Source organism: Thermobia domestica, chromosome 3 (genome assembly GCF_964235325.1).
Source record: "Thermobia domestica chromosome 3, izTheDome1.hap1.1, whole genome shotgun sequence".
NCBI lineage: Eukaryota > Metazoa > Arthropoda > Insecta > Zygentoma > Lepismatidae > Thermobia > Thermobia domestica.
In genome coordinates this window covers 10,479,640-10,501,341 of record NC_137456.1, presented here as the reverse complement: position 1 = coordinate 10,501,341, position 21,702 = coordinate 10,479,640, and the positions used below count along the sequence as shown (strand labels likewise).

The window sequence follows — 21,702 nt, the reverse complement described above, 5'->3', positions numbered from 1 at the left end:
AAGCTCAAATGGAAAAGAAAACAGAAAGATTTCCACTTAAAACTTGTTTACATTGTTCGTACAGGTCCTATTGTAATATCATTTTTACTTTATTACTCCTCTGGCTTTTCATTTTTCATAGTGTTTACTATAATAGTGTATTTTTATAGGAATTTATATATAATACTTAAGAAATATTATTTGAAATACTATTGTAGAGCTATTTACTAAAGTAATGAGGTAAAACTTGTATTTATTATCTATTTACTACAGTATAATTTGTATTATGTACAAGGGTGGATTGAAAAGTTCCCAGCCTGACCTATAAAATTAGAAAATATTTGGATAAGTTATGTTTTATTTTCCCACGTAATCCCACTCGATCGAGATACATTTACGTCACCTCTCAGGTGACGCTTATATAACACTTTTAAAAAAATGATTCCCAGAACCCTGCAAAATATTCCAGTACAGAACTTTTCACTTCTGCATCCGAAGAAAGTCACTTGAGTCCCAAAAAAACTTGTTTAAGGTTTCTAAATAAGTGAAACCCCGAGGGGGCTAGATATCAGGCGAATAGGGCGGGTACGGCAACAGTTTGAACTCACAGGAATGAATTTCTGCCATGAATGCAAGGGACGTGTACTTAATGACAGCTCGATGCTCGATTTTCTCCATGTCACAAATTTCCGTCACGTCCGCCGTCTTAGCGCCTTATAAACTTCTCACCTGAAACAATAGAGAAATTAAATTTTACACAATGACTATCAACGGATATAACTACGCTGCTAATGTATACAAACATAAAATAATTGTTTTTTGTCCTAGTCAAGCCACGAATTTTCTAATCAACCCTCGTATAATATATTGTAAGAACATACTAGTATATGTGTTGTATTATAGAATATTAGTAACTTCTAGTATTCAGAACATAATATAGTCCTCATCACTGGACTAGTGGCTAGAATGTGCGCTTTTTTGTGGTCCCGTGTTCAATTCCCGCTGGGAGAACACAAAAACAAATGACTTTTACAATTATTCACTTCTTTTATCATCTGTCACCTTTGCTATAAAAGGCATAACCCGTGGAATATTAAACTAAAATTTTTGTTTCGGAACATAATACTAATCGAAGTAATCTTCATAAGCAAAACAAACACTCTACTGTCTTTCAGAACCTTTACGCATTTGCCTCTAATACAGATATGTACTTTTTTTTTTTTAACACTTTGAGTGCTGGGCTCTGAAGTGCAGACTTTCCCAAAAAAGCTGGACGTTTTAGCAACCTTTTAAAAAATTATATCTCAAAATCTAGAAAAGATAAAATAATACAATATGCACCTTTGAAAGTTTACAGCTGACTCTTTATTCTTAATATTCTGTATTTCAACCACAAAACTGTTACAAATCACAAATAACATTTACACATAGTGCAAGAAAAATTAATATGAGAATTATTATCTCAAGGTTACTTACATGATATATATGATATTTCTGTTGCTACATAGTCTGGATCAGTCTCACAATTGTTTAATAACTCTCCTTCAAACAAATCACCATGATTGTCGCTCAATTCTACTTTTAAACCAGGGTTTCTACTCGTCATGAAAGTCATGGAAAACTCAAGGAAAACGGTGCAAGTCAGGGAAAATCAGGGAAAAGACTGAAAATCAGTGAAAGTCAGGGAAATCTTATAAAATATATTTTTTCTAACATTAATTGTACACCAATTTCAGCTTAGTCAACCATTATGTGGGACGTTGCTCAGCTTTTATAGGAGGTAAATGGAATGTGCATATGAGCAATTGATTACTATTTCTCCCTCTAGAGTAAATGTTCTAATATATAAATATTCACGGTTATTTATTCCTTGTTTATATGTCAACGTCATCCGATGCCTGTCAGGGAATTCCTGTCAAAGATCAGGAAAAGTCAGGGAGAAGTCAGGAAAATAGATTTCTCCAGGACAATAGGAACCCTGTAAACTGAAATGTACTGAATCGTCCGAAGGTTCTTTCGCGCCATTTTTGACGATCAAACAATAGACACATGGTTTTTGAACCCTGGCGGTAACAAGATATTAATTAGAATCTTCACACCATCTATCGACGAAATTTCGAACTACGAAGTCAAAGGAATATTTCAAAACTGCTAACTCCGTATAATAAATTAGCAAAATGATTGAAATACATTTTGAATCATATCGCGTATAAATACGGAATCCGCAGTCTACGAAAGATAAACTACTCCGTAAAAATACGGAGTTATCACTCAAAGTGTTGAATCTCTTTGAACAGTTTATTAAAAGTATATTCAATAATATAATCTACTTAGAAGTGTGAAATCGAATAGAGAGTTTTCAAAAGAATATTTTTAAATATGACAGTAAATAATGTTACATGAAAATTTTAAAATTCAAATTTTAAAAATCTGAAAATTTTTAATCATAATCTTTATTACTGTTTTTGTTTTGTAATGTACTAAAACAAAGTATTTTAATTTTGTATGTTTTTTTTTTTTTCTTTCTTTCTTGTTGTAGCCCAGCCAACTGGAACATTTGTGTATTAACTTATGTGCCGAAACAATGCAACATTTTTATAACACGCATATTTTCAAGTCCAGTATTGAATCTTGCCGCGACGAAGGTATTCACTGTGAGGTGGAAGTGGATTATGTAGACAATGTGCCATGTATTGATCTAATTTCTTCCTTGGTAAGAATCAGTATCTACTAAGTGTTTCAATGGGATTTCCTAATTTTAAAATAGTTATTACTGAGTGTCCACAATTGACAAGGAGTTTGGATTTTGGTACATATTGATTCTGCGTTCTTATACAGATTGATCTTTGGTCTTTGTTGTCACGTAGCTATCAAAATGGAGAACACAATTCAGCAACATGTGTTCATATTTTTCTTGTTATTAAGAATTTGGCTTACCAATTCTGTTACGAGGGGAGTCCAATAAGTTATCTACCTAGACAGGAAGAGAGTGACTGAGCTTAATGACGTCTGACACGCACGCCAAGGCCACTGTGGAGAACTCTGCTGTGCAATTTGAGGTCAATCGGAGCAACACAGTGGACATGAGCAGAGAGTTTGTGTTATGCCGCGTAGCCAATGTGTGTGCGACGCCGCGAACATTGGATTTGCAGAAGTTGGAGCACCGCTCGGTCATGAAGTTTCTCACTAGTGACTATTGCCTCTTCCGAGGCCTGAAGAAACACCTGCAGGGACAACGAGGTCCAACAGGCTGTTTTCCATTGATTTGCAGGCCATGACAAAGACAATTTTTTCTTCGGGATATCTTCGCTGCCCACAAAATGGCGACGGTGCATAGACCTCCATGGGGACTACGTCGAAAAACAGTGAGACCAGGTGACCCTAACTGCTTTCGTTCCTGTCTAGGTAAATAACTTATTGGACATTCCTCGCACCTCCACGCAAAGAGCTTACTAGTGTAAGAATAAAGTTCATGACGGTTCTGATGTAAAACACAATTCTAAGGTTAGTGAGAACATAATAAGGTATGTATTTGATAACCGAAAACGTGTAAGATTGTATCTCCCTGAAAAAGAGGGATACTTCTATTTTGCAACTGTAAATTATTTCCTCGGATATAACCTCTCATTTACATTTAGTTATGTTAATATCTTGTTATTCGTTGCGAAAATATACCTATTTGAAAATTGAGAGACTCACTTAAACATATATTAATTCGTAGCGTAGTGACTGAAATTACATATTTCAGTTCTGGTACACTAAAATAGATTTTTTGGTGGACAAATACGACGGCCAGATTGCGCAGTTCAACTGAGTAGCGCATCGACTCTTAGCGCCAACAATTTCTGACTTTCCATCCTGGAGTCTTCTACCTCTTAATTCAAGTAGCTCCTCAATTGCTTCATGATCCTGGACCAACTACAAAACTTATGTGCCTCCAGTGGAAAGCGAATGAAGCAGATGTGCCTAAGTCCGAAAATTAAAAACCTATTTCACATTGGTTATTTTTGTTTGTCGCGTAAAATTAGAAAAAGTTTGAATGAAGTTACTGTAGTATTATAAACTCAGTAAACTTTCTGAATGTTGCCATATCGTATTTACAGAAGAAGCAAAACGACTATGTAATTTCTACTAAAGGATCTCTCTACTATTCCACGCTTTATAATATTCATTTAGAACAAAAAATTAAATAGCAAAGAGTATAAAAGCTTAGAACTGAAATATCAATATCTCAATGTTGCGAGCATAAATGGACTTAGGAACATGAGATTTTATTGGAAATCTTTGATTGATATTCTAGTTTTTATATAGGATAAACTTAAAAGATGTGCACGAACTCCGGGAGGTGATTCGTGACATCAAAAAGGACAAAAAGTCCTCTTGCATATTGTCGAATTCCGTGTCATGTAAGAGTGACAGAGGAGCCAACTTGGAATCAAAAGTCGAATCGTGACAATTGGAACGGAACAGAAAGATATGCACATACTTCGGGGGGTGATTCGTGACATCAAAAGAAGACAACAAGTTCTCTTGCATGTTATCGAATTCCGCGCCGTGTACGCTGCGCACATCTTTCTATTCCAATTGTCAGAATTCGAGTTTGGATTGTAAGTTGTCACTCCTGTTCAACGTACACGATGCGGAATTCGACAGCATGCAACAGGACTTTTGTCTACTTTTTGATGTTACGAATCAACTCCCGAATAATGTGCACATCTTTCTGTTCCGTTCCAATTGTCACGATTCGATTTTCGATTTCAAGTTGTCACCTCCTGTCACTCTTTCACGACGCGAAATTCGACAACATGCGAGAGGACTTTTTGTCTACTTTTGATCTCACGAATCACCTCCCGGAGTTTGTACACATCTTTCAGGTTCACCCTGTATACATCAAACTAAAGCAGTATCAAAGATTCCGTTGAAGGAAGTGTATGTAGACCTTTTAGAAATTTTCGTAATTTTAATTTTAATTCAGTATGTTTTTGTTCTTAAAATCATTTGCGTGTGAAGATTTAGCTGGTATTTCAAGTTTTTGTCTTTCGACATTTTTGAACAGTAAGTAGTTTGAGGAAAGCAGTATCTCTACTACACATTATTATTATTACTATTACTATTACTATTATTATTATTATTATTATTATTATTATTATTATTATTATTATTATTATTATTATTATTATTAATTAATTAATTTATTTATTTATTTATTTATTTATTTATTTATTGTATTTTATTTTTTGTAGAGATAGAGAAAGTTTGGAAAGTATTACTTAAAATCGTTTTTTGAAGTCATAAATGACATTCATATAGCTATTAAAACACTTGACTCACATACATAACTTTGATAGTTTTGAGATTGATTTTATAATGACGCTGTTTATTGTAGATATCATATATACTCTTAGAATTCTTTGCATGTTTTATCGAGCCACGATAACAATTTAAAACGGTATAAAAATGTCGAGTCTATTATCTACATTCACTTATGTGTAACATTGTTTTTTCTAAACTCCATTACAGAGAACAGGATTACTCAGTATGTTGGACGTAGAATGTTCTGTGAGGGGAACGGCGGAGTCCTACATCCAGAAGGTAAAAGTTCAGCATAAACAGAATCCGAGACTTTTCGAACCAAAGCCCCTCGAACCACGGACATTTGGTATTCAGCATTTTACTGGACGTGTAGTGTACGATGCATCAGACTTCATGGGTAAGTCGATGACTTTTACTATGTATATAGTATTATGTATATCAGTTGTTTCGGGGAAATTTTTCATGTAAAGTAATTGCGCTATAAATTTGATCTGAGCTTCTAACTGAAAAAAAAGCTTGGATTAAATTACCACATGGTAATTTGCAATTTTATCAATATTTGGGTACCTATACTTATGAGGCGTAGCCAGAAGTTTTTCCAAGTATTGTCGCTGCACTGATGTGCACACTACGTGCCGAGTCAGTGCCGGCCCTACGCAATTTGCCGCCCCTTCCCATTTCTTCAGAAAGAACAAATCTTAAAAGCCACCATTTTAAGTATGTTACCCCATCATGAACAACGAAGAGGAGGGAAAGTGCACTCGCGCTCAGAAAGGCCTAAATGCTACAAGTACAATCTCGTTGTGTGTTTTTTTTTCCTTTAAATAATAGTCTATTATGTTAGTGAAAGATAAAACAAGCACCTGCAAAGGAAAAATGGTAATCCTTTTTATAGAATTCAATATCGAGCTTCAATCTCAATATATCAGTGCGCGATTCCAGTGCAGCTCTTTTATCTTTATTTCTTGATTTTCCTTCTACATCTGTTTAATTAAAAATAATAAAAAATAAAAAAGAAACTTGTTTCCACCTTCAATGATAAGGAACTTGTTTCTGATGAAGGCAAGTTTAATTTTTCATATCAAAATTGTGATAGCTAACTAAATAGAATAGGTGTACGCTACTGTTGCAGAATTGAGTTCTTGTATTTGACAGCAATGAAGCAGTTCATGCTGAGATTTGTTTGACCATTTGCTTTAGCATTGTCCATGTGACCTTCAACTAATGCGACTTAAACATGATTTATGAATGTGGTATTCAAATAGAAGACCAGCTTAGTAAATTTAACTACCATCAACGTGTAATCTGTTTCCAACAAGAAATATTAATTTTAAATAATACAGTTATGACAGACTTTACTACTCCGTGCAAATGCACGTGTTCCACATATGTACCCTAGTATGTGCTGTATCCAAATACCATATCCAAGTTTCAGAATCCTGTGGTACTTCTGCAACAATTTTTATACAGGTAGTTGGTGAGTACTTGTATGCGCGTAGCCAAACTACCTCTATAAAAATTGTTGCGTGAGTACCTTAGGATCACGAAACATGTATTTTTGGATAGCATACATATTACTTTCTAAGTGAAGTCTTGACCCGAATACGGTAGATCTCATAGTCTTTGAGCTATGGACATTTAGAATTTATTTTTTCATGTTTTCGGCAGCCTATAACTCCGAAAGGAAGCATTTGTGCACCCAGGTTGGTCTATACTTTTTGTCTTGATCTAAGGAATCACCTTCCAAACATTGTCGGTGTTGTTTTGAAACATTCTGTATAAATTGTAAAATAAATTACGTGAGGAACAGTAATGGTTGATAATGCATTGGTTTAGCTGGAAGTTCAAATAAAAGTTCCTTCGAAATTGGATTTGCGAGAATTCTTTTAGCGAGATAATGAAGAACAGTTCGATCGATAGAAGATGCTGAAGTATAGAAAATAATGTAGCCATATTGAGCGGTGTCTGCATCATATTTGTTCTTATTTTTTATTAACTCTTTTGGTATTTTTAAGGCAACTTTAGACTTTCAGTGAAGCAGCTACTACATCATAACTATTTATCCTAGGATTGTGGTTCGTACAGCATTCTCTTTAGAAAACAACCTTCCAAATGGTGCCATTCGAATGTCTGTATCATGTTCCTGAAAAGGGGAAATAAAGGGAAAAAATCCCTTTTCAAAAAGTGCCTTTCAACTCAAACAATGATAAGGAAATTGTAGAGGGGAAGGAAGAGAAGGAGGAGAAAAAGAATCCATAACAAGTATACTCTTGTCTGATGGTCATGTCGACGACTTTTATACATATATATATATATATGTGTGTGTGTGTTTTGGATCTCAAAACCTTTTAGATAGCATATGCGAGAGAACAAAATAAGCCTTTTGCGTTGCACTCTTGACGGCTAAAGAAATGACATCATGACCCCCACCAGCTTGACGAGCTCCTTCTCAAAACACATCTGACCTGTTTCGCAATGCGTGTACGACTGATTAAAAAATCCAGCAGCAATAGATATTAAATAAGTGTTTTAAAACTGTACACACTCAATGTATATATATATATATATATATATATATATATATATATCATAAATCTGGAAAGGGTTAAGAGTGACTATCAATCTCGTCCTCCCCTTTTTTTAACGGTTTTTTCAAAGTATTGTGGAAATGAAAGCGTACTACTAGTAGTATTAAGGAAAGGGTAAACTTCCTTTCCTTAATTGTTTACTGCTTACGAAACGTTACTTAGTAAAGTAGTTTATGTTATCGATGTGTTCCTCATTATCACCCAAATAACACACGGGACGTTCAAGACTGATCCGCAATGGACAACGGGACATCCTGGGATCATCCGAATTTGTTCCTGGGACATCCATAGGACCTCAGCGGGGTATCCAGATGTCCACTAATATCCCGGTAAACGGAATATTAAACGGGACCTCAAAGGGATGTCCACACTGGTAAATCGTGGGATAACGTAGCCCTAGGTATGTCCGGCGTGGGATATCCCTGGGACCTCCTGTCCCATTCGGGAGTCCCGTGGACATTCTACATGAAAATCCTTTAGTACGTTCCATGCAGGACGCCCATGGGATATCTACTCATTGTCCTGATAATTCTAGGAGCTATATGGAATAATTGGGATCAAAATGGGACGTCCTAGGAACGTCGTGTGCTATGTGGACAAAGAATACGTTTTTAAATCACTTATGACGTCATAGCTGTAGATAAGATCCGAGACAGGATGAAGAGTATTTTAAAATCTTTGACCAGTTTCTTGTCAATAACTACTAGGTATAAAACTAATTTTTTCATTTTCATTGGCAATACAATGTTTTGTTTAAATATTTCTTTCAGAATCATGTAAATACGTAGAAATACGTAAATAAATTCTATGTTAGATATGATTGGAGTAATCAATGTTTATATATTGATTTTCAGATACAAACAAAGACGTAGTTCCAGATGACTTGGTGTCAGTGTTCCATAAACACAATTGCAATTTCGGATTCGCCACTCACTTGTTTGGAAGCGAATTAAAGGCTCTCTACTCACAAGACACGGTGCCTCGAGGCATCAGCTTCCGCATATCTCCTACGTCTCATACTGACTTGTAAGTAATTATACTCATTATAATAATCATAAGCAATACTTGTTTAGATATCGGCCATCTTTTTCAAATTACTTAGAATACATATAACCTCGCTCGTAACATTTCCACTTTTATTTCGAAGGAGTGCCGCCTTTGTATATTTGCTCAAAACGGTTTTTTTTTTTTTTTCAAAGGAATGGTGCCTTTCTATAGTAGCCTTGCTCAAAACGTTTCAACTCCCTTTCAAAGAAATCCTACCTTTCCTCAAAATGTTCCCACTTCGTTTCAAAGAAATGCTGTTTTTGTATAGAATACTCGCTGAAAACGTTTCCTTTTCTTTCAAAAGAACGCTGCCTTGTATGTTAACCTTGCACTAGCCTCGCTCAAAACGTTTCCCTCTCAAAAATATCCTGCCTTGTACAGTAGCTTTGCTCAAAACGTTTCTTTTTTCTTTCAAAAGAATACTGCCTTGTATATTAATCTTCTCAAAACATTTCCACTTTCTTTCAAAAGAATGCTGGTTTTGTATAGACCCTCGCTCAAAATGTTTCCACTCCCTTTCAAAGAAATCCTAAATTGTATAGTAGCTTTGTTCAAGAGTTTCTTTCAAAGAAATTCTGTTTTTGTATATTTTAGCACTTGCCTTACTGAAAACGTTTCCACTTTCTTTCAAAACAATGCTGCCTTGTTTAGTAACCTTGCTCAAGACATTTCCATTTTCTTTCAAGAAGTACTGGTCTATAAAGTTGTTTCAAACTTCACCTGCATTGCATTGTTTTCCTCAGCGCGCAACAAGTGCGGCCACTATACAAAATGGCCATACAAACTAGAATCAATGAACAGCGCCATCTACAAAAAGGAAACTACTAAGATTAATGGAGCTTTTGGATGGGTATCTTAACTTCTCAGACATCATTCATAGATTGAAATTTGTATTTATGAAATATGACAGATGTGGTGTGTAAAGCTGGAACAGTGTAATTACAGATTGAAATAGAATAATCAATTAATGCAATCAAGAGTTGAATACCAATGTGAAATTTATCATATTTAGAAGTGTATTTTGTTTGCTATCAGTGCGATAATGAGTATTGACGTATAAGCAAAGTATTGTGAAGTGCATTGTTGATATTATTGACATACGTCTATTGTAATAACTTGTAAATTGGCTTTAGGCTGTATTTGGAATTTTGTAATAGAATGAAATTCATATATCATTTCAGATACATATGATTGATGAATTCAAAACAAACTCTAATTTAAATACATAAAATCAAAGTTTTGTTTTATAATTATCATGCTTTATAGAATCGTGTCCCTTACATTGGAAATTTTTATATTGTATAAACACACTTTTGACTTTTCCTTTGCTTTCTTGCAGGCAAAATGGCGATGAGCCCGTGTCAACGTTAACCCAAGACTTCCATACACGACTTGACAATTTGCTGCGAACTCTGGTCCACGCGAAGCCTCACTTCATTCGCTGTATAAGAAGTAACGAGACAGAGACGCCAGGGAAATTCGACAGACAGACTGTCATGAGGCAAATTCGTTCATTGCAAGTTTTGGAGACAGTCAATTTGATGGCTGGAGGTAAGCAATGTATAAAGATAGATTTTTCGTTTGTTTGTAATCATTGTACAGCCTGTTACGTTAAGCTGTGGCTTGAGATGCGCCATTGATGTGCGTGATACAAGGTAACCCAAAAGTTGTTGTCGTTCTAGAGTAGTCATACACAAAGAACAGTACAGTGGACGATACGTACCTTTAGGTTTTGAAGTAATCTCCATCAGCATCCAATACCTTTCGCCAACATTTTGAAGTAATCTCCATCAGCATCCAATACCTTTCGCCAACATTTTGAAGTAATCTCCATCAGCATCCAATACCTTTCGCCAACATTTTGAAGTAATCTCCATCAGCATCCAATACCTTTCGCCAACATTTTGAAGTAATCTCCATCAGCATCCAATACCTTTCGCCAACATTTTGAAGTAATCTCCATCAGCATCCAATACCTTTCGCCAACATTTTGAAGTAATCTCCATCAGCATCCAATACCTTTCGCCAACATTTTGAAGTAATCTCCATCAGCATCCAATACCTTTCGCCAACATTTTGAAGTAATCTCCATCAGCATCCAATACCTTTCGCCAACATTTTGAAGTAATCTCCATCAGCATCCAATACCTTTCGCCAACATTTTGAAGTAATCTCCATCAGCATCCAATACCTTTCGCCAACATTTTGAAGTAATCTCCATCAGCATCCAATACCTTTCGCCAACATTTTGAAGTAATCTCCATCAGCATCCAATACCTTTCGCCAACATTCCTGCAGCTACACAATACCCTAGTGATAAGACTCGGCGGTTAAGGATGCAAAGAAGTCTGTGAGTGCGTTCCGCAGGTCTCCCTAATTTGCGAAGGATCTCCCATGGAGGTGGTTGTCAAGGGAATGGAACAGATGGTAATCTGTTAGCTCAAGTCATGTGAATATGGTGCATAGTAATGTCTCTCCCAGCCAAGTTGCTGAAGGGTCTCCCGGGTTCTCTTTGCGACATGAGGCTTGGCATTATCGTGCTGGACCAGCACATCCTTGCGATTTACCAATCCCGGCACCTTCTGTCGCAATGTACGATGCACTCTTTGCAACTACTGATTGTAGAGGTCACCCATGATGGTCTGACCAAGTTGAGGGATGTCATAATGCTCCACTTGTAGACAAATCCACCATACAGAGAGCATAACTTTTCGTGGGTGCAGAGGTGGTCTTGAAATGTGAAGAACGGGGTCACGTGGCAACAAGTGATGTCTGGCATGCTTGGGAGTGTCATAGAGAATCCACTTTTCGTCACCAGTAAGCAAGCGATCAAAGATGGATGTCTTCAGGTTCCGAGTGAGTAACGAAGATGACGGATTGTGATCAAGCCTCGATGGAATAAAAGTAGCATCGTGATTCATTGGATCATACAATGCTGTGCCACTGGTATGAACGCATGGGGATTCAAGTCGTTGTCGATGATGCTGTGCCGTTAACATTGGTACACATGTGGGACGTCCGCTGAGGAGGCACATACCTAATAGTGTACGGTGAACTGTGCGCTCACACACACTCGTGCGTTGTCCACTGTACAAGTCTGCTGTTAATTGTGTCACAGTGTGCGCCCTACCCTGTTGTACCAACCTCGACAGTGGATGACGCCCGACATCTTTAATGAGATGTATCTATCTCCTGTCATGTGGTTTGGTGATGGTTTCATTGTTCTTTTCTCACTTTGAAAGACACTAACCACAACAACTTGGCAATAGCCGACAAGTAGTGGTGTTTAAAGATGTTCGTTTGAAGCAATGTGACCATCATAATATGGCCCCTATCAAACTCTGACGTATCGTTGGCTTTTCCCATTCTACACACAAGCATCACACATCCTTATCATTATCTGGTGAGCGGTTTTGGTGTGCACCGTGCCTCTTACGTCAGCCTAACGACTTCGTTGAAAAGGTAGTGGGTGGTCATAATCTTTTAGCTGGTCAGTGTATAAGAAAATAGTATTACTTTTCAGTGTGTATTGTTTTATTCCTTTCCTGGATCAATTTCGATTTCACTTATTTCTAAAATCTTGATCAGCGGCTCGTGGTTTTAGAAGAAATCGAATTATATTCTAATCTCACATATACACCTTAATTCTCTTCTTAACTTCGAGTTTTTATGTTGAATATATAGCTATACCTGAAGAATTCTACGTTGTCTTGAATTTAGTTAAATTGATTTTAAGTTTAACGTCCCTTTCAGCAGCGACGCTATATGAGACGTGGACGTACTGATTAACATGGAAACCGAACCACATGAGCTCCCGTCGGGACTCGAACCCGGATCTTCCACGCCCAAGGCGCGTACGATAACCGCTTAGCCACGAATTAGCTCTTGTCTTGAATTTGTCGCATTTAAAAATTAATAACCTGATTAGAATTTTTAACATGGAGCTCGCAGATATTATCAGACACCAACAAAATCTGCCAGTGTTAATGTTCAAAAAAGGTCATGTTGTTATCTTTTTCTCATGACAGCATAAACAACATGAGAATTCTTCAGTATTTTTATATATTCAACATAGAGTCGTGAAGAGAATCAAGCATGTGAAGTGGAATATAACTGGCCCCCGGTAGGCAAGCATAAAAGTTAATCTGTGAAAGACTATTAATGGGTTTACCATAAACCACTGGTTGAGGTGAAGATTTAGTGTAAGTGGAATGAGAAATACCTTTGGAAAACATGCAATTTATTGTAATAAATTTTAAACATATGTAAAGAAGCAACAAGTAACAAAAATTCTAATAGGTATATTTTTAACAAGTTAAAATTTTCTAAATTGTTTCCGAAAAGTGAATTTAATTTTAAGTTTGTATCGCACTAAATATCAGTTTTGGTAGTGAAAAATAATTATGAAAGTAGTTATGGAACAACAGTACAATATTTCCATTACACTTAAGATATTAATTTCAAATAAAGTTTCCCAGAAACAAGATTAAACATGCCAGAAGGGGGGGGGGGAAGTATTGTTCCTCGTGTGCAAATGCACACCAGCATCCAGCAGGCTCAGTTAAAATGGCTATTAAGTCTAAGGAAAAGAAAAAAAAAATCAGGTTCAAATTCAGAAAAAAATATCTTAACTAAACGTGAATACTATGTGTGTATTCGTACATAATTTACAGTGTACATACAAACCCGTTCATGACACGCTTGTAACTCATTTTAATTTTTACTTTCCACAAACGTAGACTGACTATAAAATCCGTGCTAAGTGCCAAAATGAAAATGAGTAAAAAACGAAGGTTTTACTTCAGAATGGTGGCACATAGACCCACGCGCATTCTTCTGGCGATTATTTGAAATACTTTCACAGTGAATACTAGGTAGCCCGATTTTAACTGAACAGTGTTAGGCACATTACAGGCCGGTAGCCAGCCCCAAAATTTAGGGGGGGGGGCCCGATCCAACCATATTATAGTTCATCACCATATTATAGTTCATTTGCAAGCCTACGGTAAAATTTTTAGAGGGGGCCAGAAAAATTTAGGGGGTCCGCCACCCAGACCCCCCTGGATACGGGTCTGGGCACATAGGCCCATTTTTACATTAAACCGAACTTTCCCATTTTTGGTACTTAGCACGGATTTCATTTTCAGTCTACAAGTATAAGAACACAAACTTACCTCCATTATATGAAGTACAAAAGAAAGCTTCCTTATACGACACATTACCTTCATGAAATAGCCAGCTGTCAACGCGAAAACAGCGCACATAATTTCTAGCTAGATGGCAGCTCATATCAGAGTACAATAAAATTTTTACAGTTTTGTCATCTCATTTTCCAGAGTAACGGTTTTCTTCTTCTTCTTCTTCTTCTTCTTCTTCTCTCTCTCTCTCTCTCTCTCTCTCTCTCTCTAAGACATGTTACAAAGGTTAAAACTAATTATTTTTTTCTCCTAAATCATGAGCAGCTGATGAAAAATTCAGAAATTAGTGAAATCGAAATTGATCCGGAAAAAGGAAAACATAAAGGCATTAACAGGTGGTTCTATTAATTTTATTATATAATTGGATCCATTATTCTTTGAACTACCCAATAATAATATTTGAATATATCGTAAAGAATTCACGTGTCAAATATTATAATACGACTTTTCTCTTTGTTTGTTGTAGGTTATCCTCATCGGATGAGGTTTAAAGCCTTCAATGCTCGCTACAAAATGCTGGCTCCTTTCAAGAAACTCAAACAAGTTGAGGAGAAAGCAATGGAAGACTGTCACTTGATTCTCCAGTGTTTCCAACATGCCATTGAAGATCTGCCCAAAATTCAACAAGTTAGCACAAGTTGGACAATGGGAAAGAGACATATATTCCTTAGGTAAGTACTGTTGCTATACTTACACACTTCAAGTAGCTTACTTGTATTAAGTTGTGTGAATTTTCAGTATAATAAGAAATGATACGATAGAATATATTGTAAAATTTCTTGTGTAGAACAAATATAGTACTCGGGATTTGGACTTTTCCCATCACCTTTTTATTATAAAAAGTTCCTCTAATACAGAAGTATGTACAATTATAGTTTCCTTTAAATACTTTAGGTTAGAGTGTGGTAGGAACTCGATGACCAAGCGTCGTGGGTTCTGAGGTGAGGTAACTCTCTTTGACGAGGCGTCGTGAGAGGGGTTAAGTTTTTGTGTGATTAGGTGTCTCCCTCGGGCATCGTGAGAGAGAGAAGGAACCCAATGACCGTCCGTCTTAGGGCTTTAGGATTAGGTGTCTCTCAATTGACCAAGCGTCGTGAGAGGGTGGGGTAACCTAATGGCCGGGCGCCTTAGGGCTAGGTGGTTTGATCAACCTGTGGAGATTGATGTTGTCGAGGCGTGCAGCTCCCTTTTATCCTGTAGTGTCGGCTTCCTTCGGTGATTCTCGTCCTTCCGACTGTTGGCGATGATGGGCGACTCCTCTTCGGGACCGTTGTCTGTTTGTTTTTATTTCCTACTAACACATGTAGTTTACACGTGGTTATTGCATGACGTGTAGACATGTGGAACCTTACAATATTTATTTCATAAATTCAACCAAATATTATCAACAATTAACTTCAGAATTGTGTATCATGCAATTTTTTATTCGCTGTTAACATACGGAATTTTATTTTGAGAGAATCGTTCTCTAGGACAGTGATTCTCAACCTAATTTCTATCATGATCCCATTTTATCACATTTTCTTCCCAGCGACAGCCTTATAATTTCTGGTTTGTAATAAGCTTGTGTGAGATTTTTAATATACCTATTGCGGAGATCTCACGATAGCCACCTATTTCTATACTAGTACAATCCATTTCTTGGTTAATAGTGGCTACAGTAACTCTAATATGTTCCCTAGAATGAAAGTGCTGGTCCAAGATAGTTTGAAAGCCCTTCATTGAAGAGGTCATCATGGTAGCTGATCTAAGCCCACAACTTCTTGACCAACTAATAGAATTATCGTGCTACAAGTCCTTGTAACTGGTTTTCTCTAACGAAGACTTGGACACGTTTTGGCTGAAGAGGAGAGAGGAATATCCTGGTCTGGTATCTGTTGCTTTAAAATAAATAATTCCATTTGCTACATCGTACCTGAACGAAAGTGGTTTGTGTTCCATTTTAAGTATTGAAACAAAGACAAGAAATCGCTTATCAGTTGAAAATGATAATAGGTCTATGCGTCACGAAAATTGAACCGAACATTACAGCACTGGTGAAATCACACCATGCTCAGGTATCTCATTACCTTTCAATTTTAATTGTATTTCAATATGCAGGTTTCGTTGCATTTGTATTTTTCTGGTATTTCAATATGCAGTTCTCATTAGTTTCATATCGTACCTCTTTCATTTAAATTGATTTTTAAACAAGTCAGCACCCGTTGAAAGTGTTTAGTGGACCTAATTTTTTTGTTGTTCTTAACAGTATGCATAAAAATAGAAATATGTCTATTAGAACAAAATTCAAAATAATATTTAAAAATATTTTCCGGTATTAGATTCTAATTATATTTATCTCTTCCGCTTATCTTCGCGACCCCCGTGTTGAGAAACCCTGCTCTAGCGACAGGTATTTTCATCCTTCAGAAAAGAAGGTGTTAAAAGGTGTGACTTATATATATTCTTCTTCTGCAAAATCACTATCGGTTAAATAGATATTTTGTAAGCTTTATGATTGTGACAAACCTTATTGCTGAACAGAGTTACCAAAGATTCATACATGCATTCTTGAAAGTAATTTATCAAATAACTAAAGAAAGATTTCAACAGCTAATACGAAATCCATAAAATTTCGGTGAAAAATTCCTTGTTTTTAATGCTACTGATCTCGTTGATTTGTATTTTGCAGTGAAGGGGCCCGACAGCAATTGGAGACCCTACGCTCAGAGAAAAGACACCGCTCAGCTGTCCTGATTCAGGCCACGTGGAGAGGCTGGCACTTCCGACGAAGATGGCCAACGCTGAGGCGCAACCTGGAGATGCAGTTGGCTACCTCCCAGGCTCGGAACTCTGCTCGTCCTCGGCCTCAACCTATTGCTGGAACCCCTCCACCTGACACAGTGGAGAAGTGTGACCACAAAATGATTCAGCAAACATGCAACTTCTTTGGGCTGGATTTGGTAAGGAAAACGTCAACATTAATTTGGAGTTATGTACAATTAGATAATACACTTGTGTTTAATAACATTTGTGGGAAGCCCTTAAGGGGGCAGACTACTAAAAGTGATAAAAAAAGCTAACAATTTTTCTTTTGCCCGTTTTTCCTAAGTGAAAGGAGATAATAAAATATAACTTACCACAATAATAGATAATGTTATTCTACACCCGAAAATACGAATCGAAAGAATTTTCAGTGTTACTATTTATAGAAATTACAGTGTGGCCAGAATATGAATTATCCAAAAATCTAGGTCAAGGCAAAATTTATTAAAATTACACTTTCTGTTTATTACAAAATGAATACAAACATTATTTAAAAAGTAGTTAACAAGAAAACGAAGACAACACGATAAGTCACCAATTACCGTTAAGTTCATTTTTCTAGTCGCTGCCTTAACCTAGATTTTTGGGTAATTTAAATTTTGGCCACACTATAATTTCTATGGATGGCAACACTAAAAATTCTTTTGATTCATATTTTCGGGTGTAAAATAACAGTATCTATTATAGTGGTCAGTTACATTTCATTATCTCTTTTTACGTACGAAAAATGGTCAAAAGGAAAAAGGGTTAGCTTTTGTATCATTTCTAACAGTCTTCCCCCTTAACACAAAGATAAATTTCCTTATATTGTTTAAATCTGAAGGTGTTTTGTGAGTGAAAAATGTGTACGATATGTCTGATCAACCAATAAGAGTTGTATCTTTCTAATGTACGGGTTCATTTTTTTTAAAAGGATAGCGATACCCCTCGCGACTTTTGTTTCAAAGCCTGACCCCTCCTTTATGTACAGAGTGGCCCAAAAGTAGATGTACAGTCCCATATTGATCGGCCTATGACATTTTATGTAATTTACTTATTGTTATCCATACAGGTTTGAATTAGTTTAGTTTATTATTTGTTTTTAATTTTTTCTCAATCATACATTAAACTCGGAATAGACTGAAGCAAATAAATTCATTATGTTAGTAAATTAAAATGTCACACGTGATCAATACACGGCTGTATACCTACTTTTGGGCCACTCTGTATATTTTGGAAAGTTCCATACACATTCACAAAAAGTTTTGGAAGTAATGTGGCTTTTCACTTGCTAAACAGCTATACTCATCAACATTTCAACTAACAAAATCTAAACACACAATTTTATTTGAGGTAATAGAACTATGTAACAAACAACCATACCAGTATAACTTTATATAGGAAATTCAAATAAGTTCAAAAATGGTTGTTTATTGAAATTGTTTTCCAGGTAGAAATTTAGTCTAAGAGAAAGAAAGCATATAACATAACATGTACTGCATTTTTTAAAAAAATAAATTGATCATTCAGAAAAAAAATGTATTAAATGATCAAATATTAATTCATGTTTCTTTTACAGGAGCGACCTCCTCCAGTTCCCCCAAGCCGACCGTACACAGTGACTGGAAATACGAAGCTTGGGTATCCGCAAACACGTGTGATGAAGATGCCATATCCAGGTAAGTCAGTTTTAAACTTGGCTTTATATTTGTAAGATTTGCTGTTGAAAGGCAGTATAGATTCAAAATGGTCTCCATTATTCGTAATTCCAAATCGCAGTCAGGCATGGAATCACTTCACATTTTGGACAAGAAATTGTTTAAGAGATTGCATATTGGGTTGACGTTTAGCACAGGCTGTCCTCTTCAACTTATGCCACAAGCTATGATCTAACTGGTAAAAGTTTGGACTTCCAGCTGGCCAATCAACACAGCTGGTGAGCTCGAAAAAATTTTTCATGTGCTACTTTTTAGTTGTTTTGGCCTTGTGCGTGGGAGTAAAGATCTATTGAAAAACTCAATGTCTGTTTTTGAAAAGGGTATCGTTAAGATGTTTTACTTCACCGCACAACACGTGTTGTTTATTCACATTTGCCAAGGTTTTTGATCACTTGTTTACAAAAATGGAGCCTTGTAACTCCTTTATAACTTACTCTTTACTACATCATCGCTGATCCCTCAGGATGGTCTCTTCGAATCTTCCAAGAAACTTCAGAAGATTCTTTACAGTTTTATGCATAATTTTATCTATTTGTGGTTGTAAGATTCCTGTAACGAAAATATCTTCTCGTCTGTAAATAGAACTTGTAATGGCGGTTAGCTGCGTACCATACCAGCAAAGGCCATTGATTTCTCTTGCTTTCGAGCTTCGAAGCTGGAGTTAAGTAGGCACGCATTTCAAGATCACGAATAAGATAGTGCATTGTTGTGGTAGGTATTTTCACCTCTTTGGTCATAATATTTTTTTTTTTTTTTTGTTGCGAACAGGATCTCCCGAGATTATGGCCATGACGGTTTTTATGGCCTATGGAATTGGCACAATGCGTGATCTGCCAGACCTTGGCCTACCTACCGTCCTTTGTGTTGGCCTCAATGAATTTGCAATGGTCATGAGTCATTTTTTTTGGTAAGTCTAAGCTTTTTCAGGAGTCTGAATATCGTTCATGCCTCATAACCAGTTTTGTTCGACCTGGCAATTGTTGTTGTTCAGTTTTCGTTCGGACTCCACCCCATTTTATTTATAGATGCTATTAAATCTTTTTCATTTGGAAAGTGAAGTTGAATCAGTACCCATAAAAATAATAATATTCACTGCAACATATAGAATTATTTGGAATAACTATGTAGTGGGATGAATTTCAAAGATCTTAATTTACAGCCTTAAAGGATATATTTCATTCATCGACAATCTTATTGGATGTCACTTAGTCTTAAGAAATGTATCTAATTTTTCTGCAGGCGTAGGAGATGTATGCTGTTCATGTTTAGATTTAGAAGGTCTAACTAGCTTTCTATAGCCTTAAGGAATTATCTAATTTAAGGGTGAAATTAGATGTATCTAGTTGATCAGCAGCCTTTGGAAATATATGTATTTGTTTTGTAGCCTTATTGTATAGCCTTAAGAGGCGTAATCACTGCGAAATTAAAATACTGCTAACTTTACAGTAATTATGCGATATCTTTAAATAGATAAAAGATAATCGAAATATGGAACTAGAACACGCTAGACAATATTATTTAGCACGAGGTACCGTTATCACGAGTCACCTAGTAGCTTTCCGTTTGCAGCCATTTAGAAACGCGAAAATAAATGCCAATTTTCTAAATGGCTGGAAATCGAAAGCAGATAAGTGAGTCGTGATAATGGTATCTCACGTAAAATAATGTTGTTCAGAGAGCTCTTGTTTCATTTTTCTATTATCTTTTATCTATTTGAAGATATCACATAATTATTGTAAAATTAGCGTATTTTAATTTTGCCGTGATGGGACCTCTTAAAGGTTGTATCTAGTTTTTCTAATGTTAGGCTTAAAATAATGCACTATAGAATAGTGTCAGTATGTAACTAAAGACCTATAATCCCATTTTTTTCCTTTACAGAGGATGGGACTGGAGACATTGTTCTGCTCAAGGGAGAAACCGTGGTCGTGATTGGGGCGTCACCCCGAAGAGGACACCTCGTAGTGGAACATAAGAACTGTACACTACACGTACCTTTCCAGTACCTGGAACTGAAACCTGGACCCCAGCCTGGAGTCAATATATAATTGCAGAGAAAATTTTGGTGAATACTTATCACTAAAATTTTATCACGATAGAGTTGAATTTCGACTCATATTCCTACAATAAAGTACAATCCTAAAGCAAGTGCTCAGTGATTAAATTTTCCTGCGAATTTGACTACTATCTTTCACTACGTGTTTGTTTTATATATATATATATTACAGACAATATATAGAGAGTTTATATATATATAAATGTTGAAAAGTGTAAATATTTTTTAAGTTGTGTTGAATCAACAAGTGCCAATGAATTTGTCCATATTGACTTTCTTGTATAAAAGAAAGACGAAACTGTCTTCCGCTTTATAAATATATATAAAGAGATGTATTTTTATGTTTGAAAAGTGTATGCAGGACAGTTTACTTAAATACCTATGAAACAGCCAAATAGTAGAAAAAGTACTAAACCAAAAATTAAAACTTAGAATATACAGCACTTTTTTTTTTTGTTCGAAATTAAATTTTCTTTTCCTGTTTTCTAGTATTAAGACGTGTTACTGTTTTGACCTAACTTGTGCGTAAATATTATATATATATATATATATATATATATATATATATATATATATATATATATATATATATATATATATATATACATGAATGTGTCACAATATTTTGGGAACAGATTCGTCATATCAAAATAAGAAAAAATGTTCATATGGACCTGTGCTCAAAAGTGGATAGTTTCGGAATTATAGGATGCCGAATACGTGAAACAAGTAAACTTTAAAAGTTCACAGCTCCACTACTCTGGGATCTATTGTAGTCGGGTCAGGATATCACTGAGGAACTGGTATGTGTAAACTATCCAAATATCCATGTTTAAGAATGCTCCAGTAGTTGCACACCAATTTTTAGAGAGGTAGGTGGAGAGTGATCAAGTACTCTCAAACGGGCGTTCTAAAAGTGATTGTACAAGTACAGGAGGTTCTGAAAGATGGACATTTGGATAGTTCATATACTATAAATATGCCACATTGACTTGACACCCAGTCTTCCGTTTCAGGCG

General features: G+C 36.0%; 1 protein-coding gene across 2 annotated transcripts in view; it reads left to right on the top strand.

Annotated features, from left to right (window-relative positions):
• Positions 1-21,212, top strand: part of dachs (unconventional myosin-IXb-like dachs) — a 553,892-nt gene extending 532,680 nt beyond the window's left edge. For both annotated transcript variants that reach the window (XM_081754023.1, XM_081754024.1), the window contains exons 11-18: positions 2,519-2,692; positions 5,500-5,689; positions 8,735-8,906; positions 10,267-10,478; positions 14,592-14,796; positions 16,797-17,067; positions 18,489-18,588; positions 20,509-21,212. In XM_081754023.1, coding sequence (XP_081610149.1) covers positions 2,519-2,692; positions 5,500-5,689; positions 8,735-8,906; positions 10,267-10,478; positions 14,592-14,796; positions 16,797-17,067; positions 18,489-18,588; positions 20,509-20,675 — 1,491 coding nt within the window. In that variant the 3' untranslated portion in view covers positions 20,676-21,212. The remainder of the gene's footprint in view (positions 1-2,518; positions 2,693-5,499; positions 5,690-8,734; positions 8,907-10,266; positions 10,479-14,591; positions 14,797-16,796; positions 17,068-18,488; positions 18,589-20,508) is intronic.
• Positions 21,213-21,702: the final 490 nt, after the last annotated feature.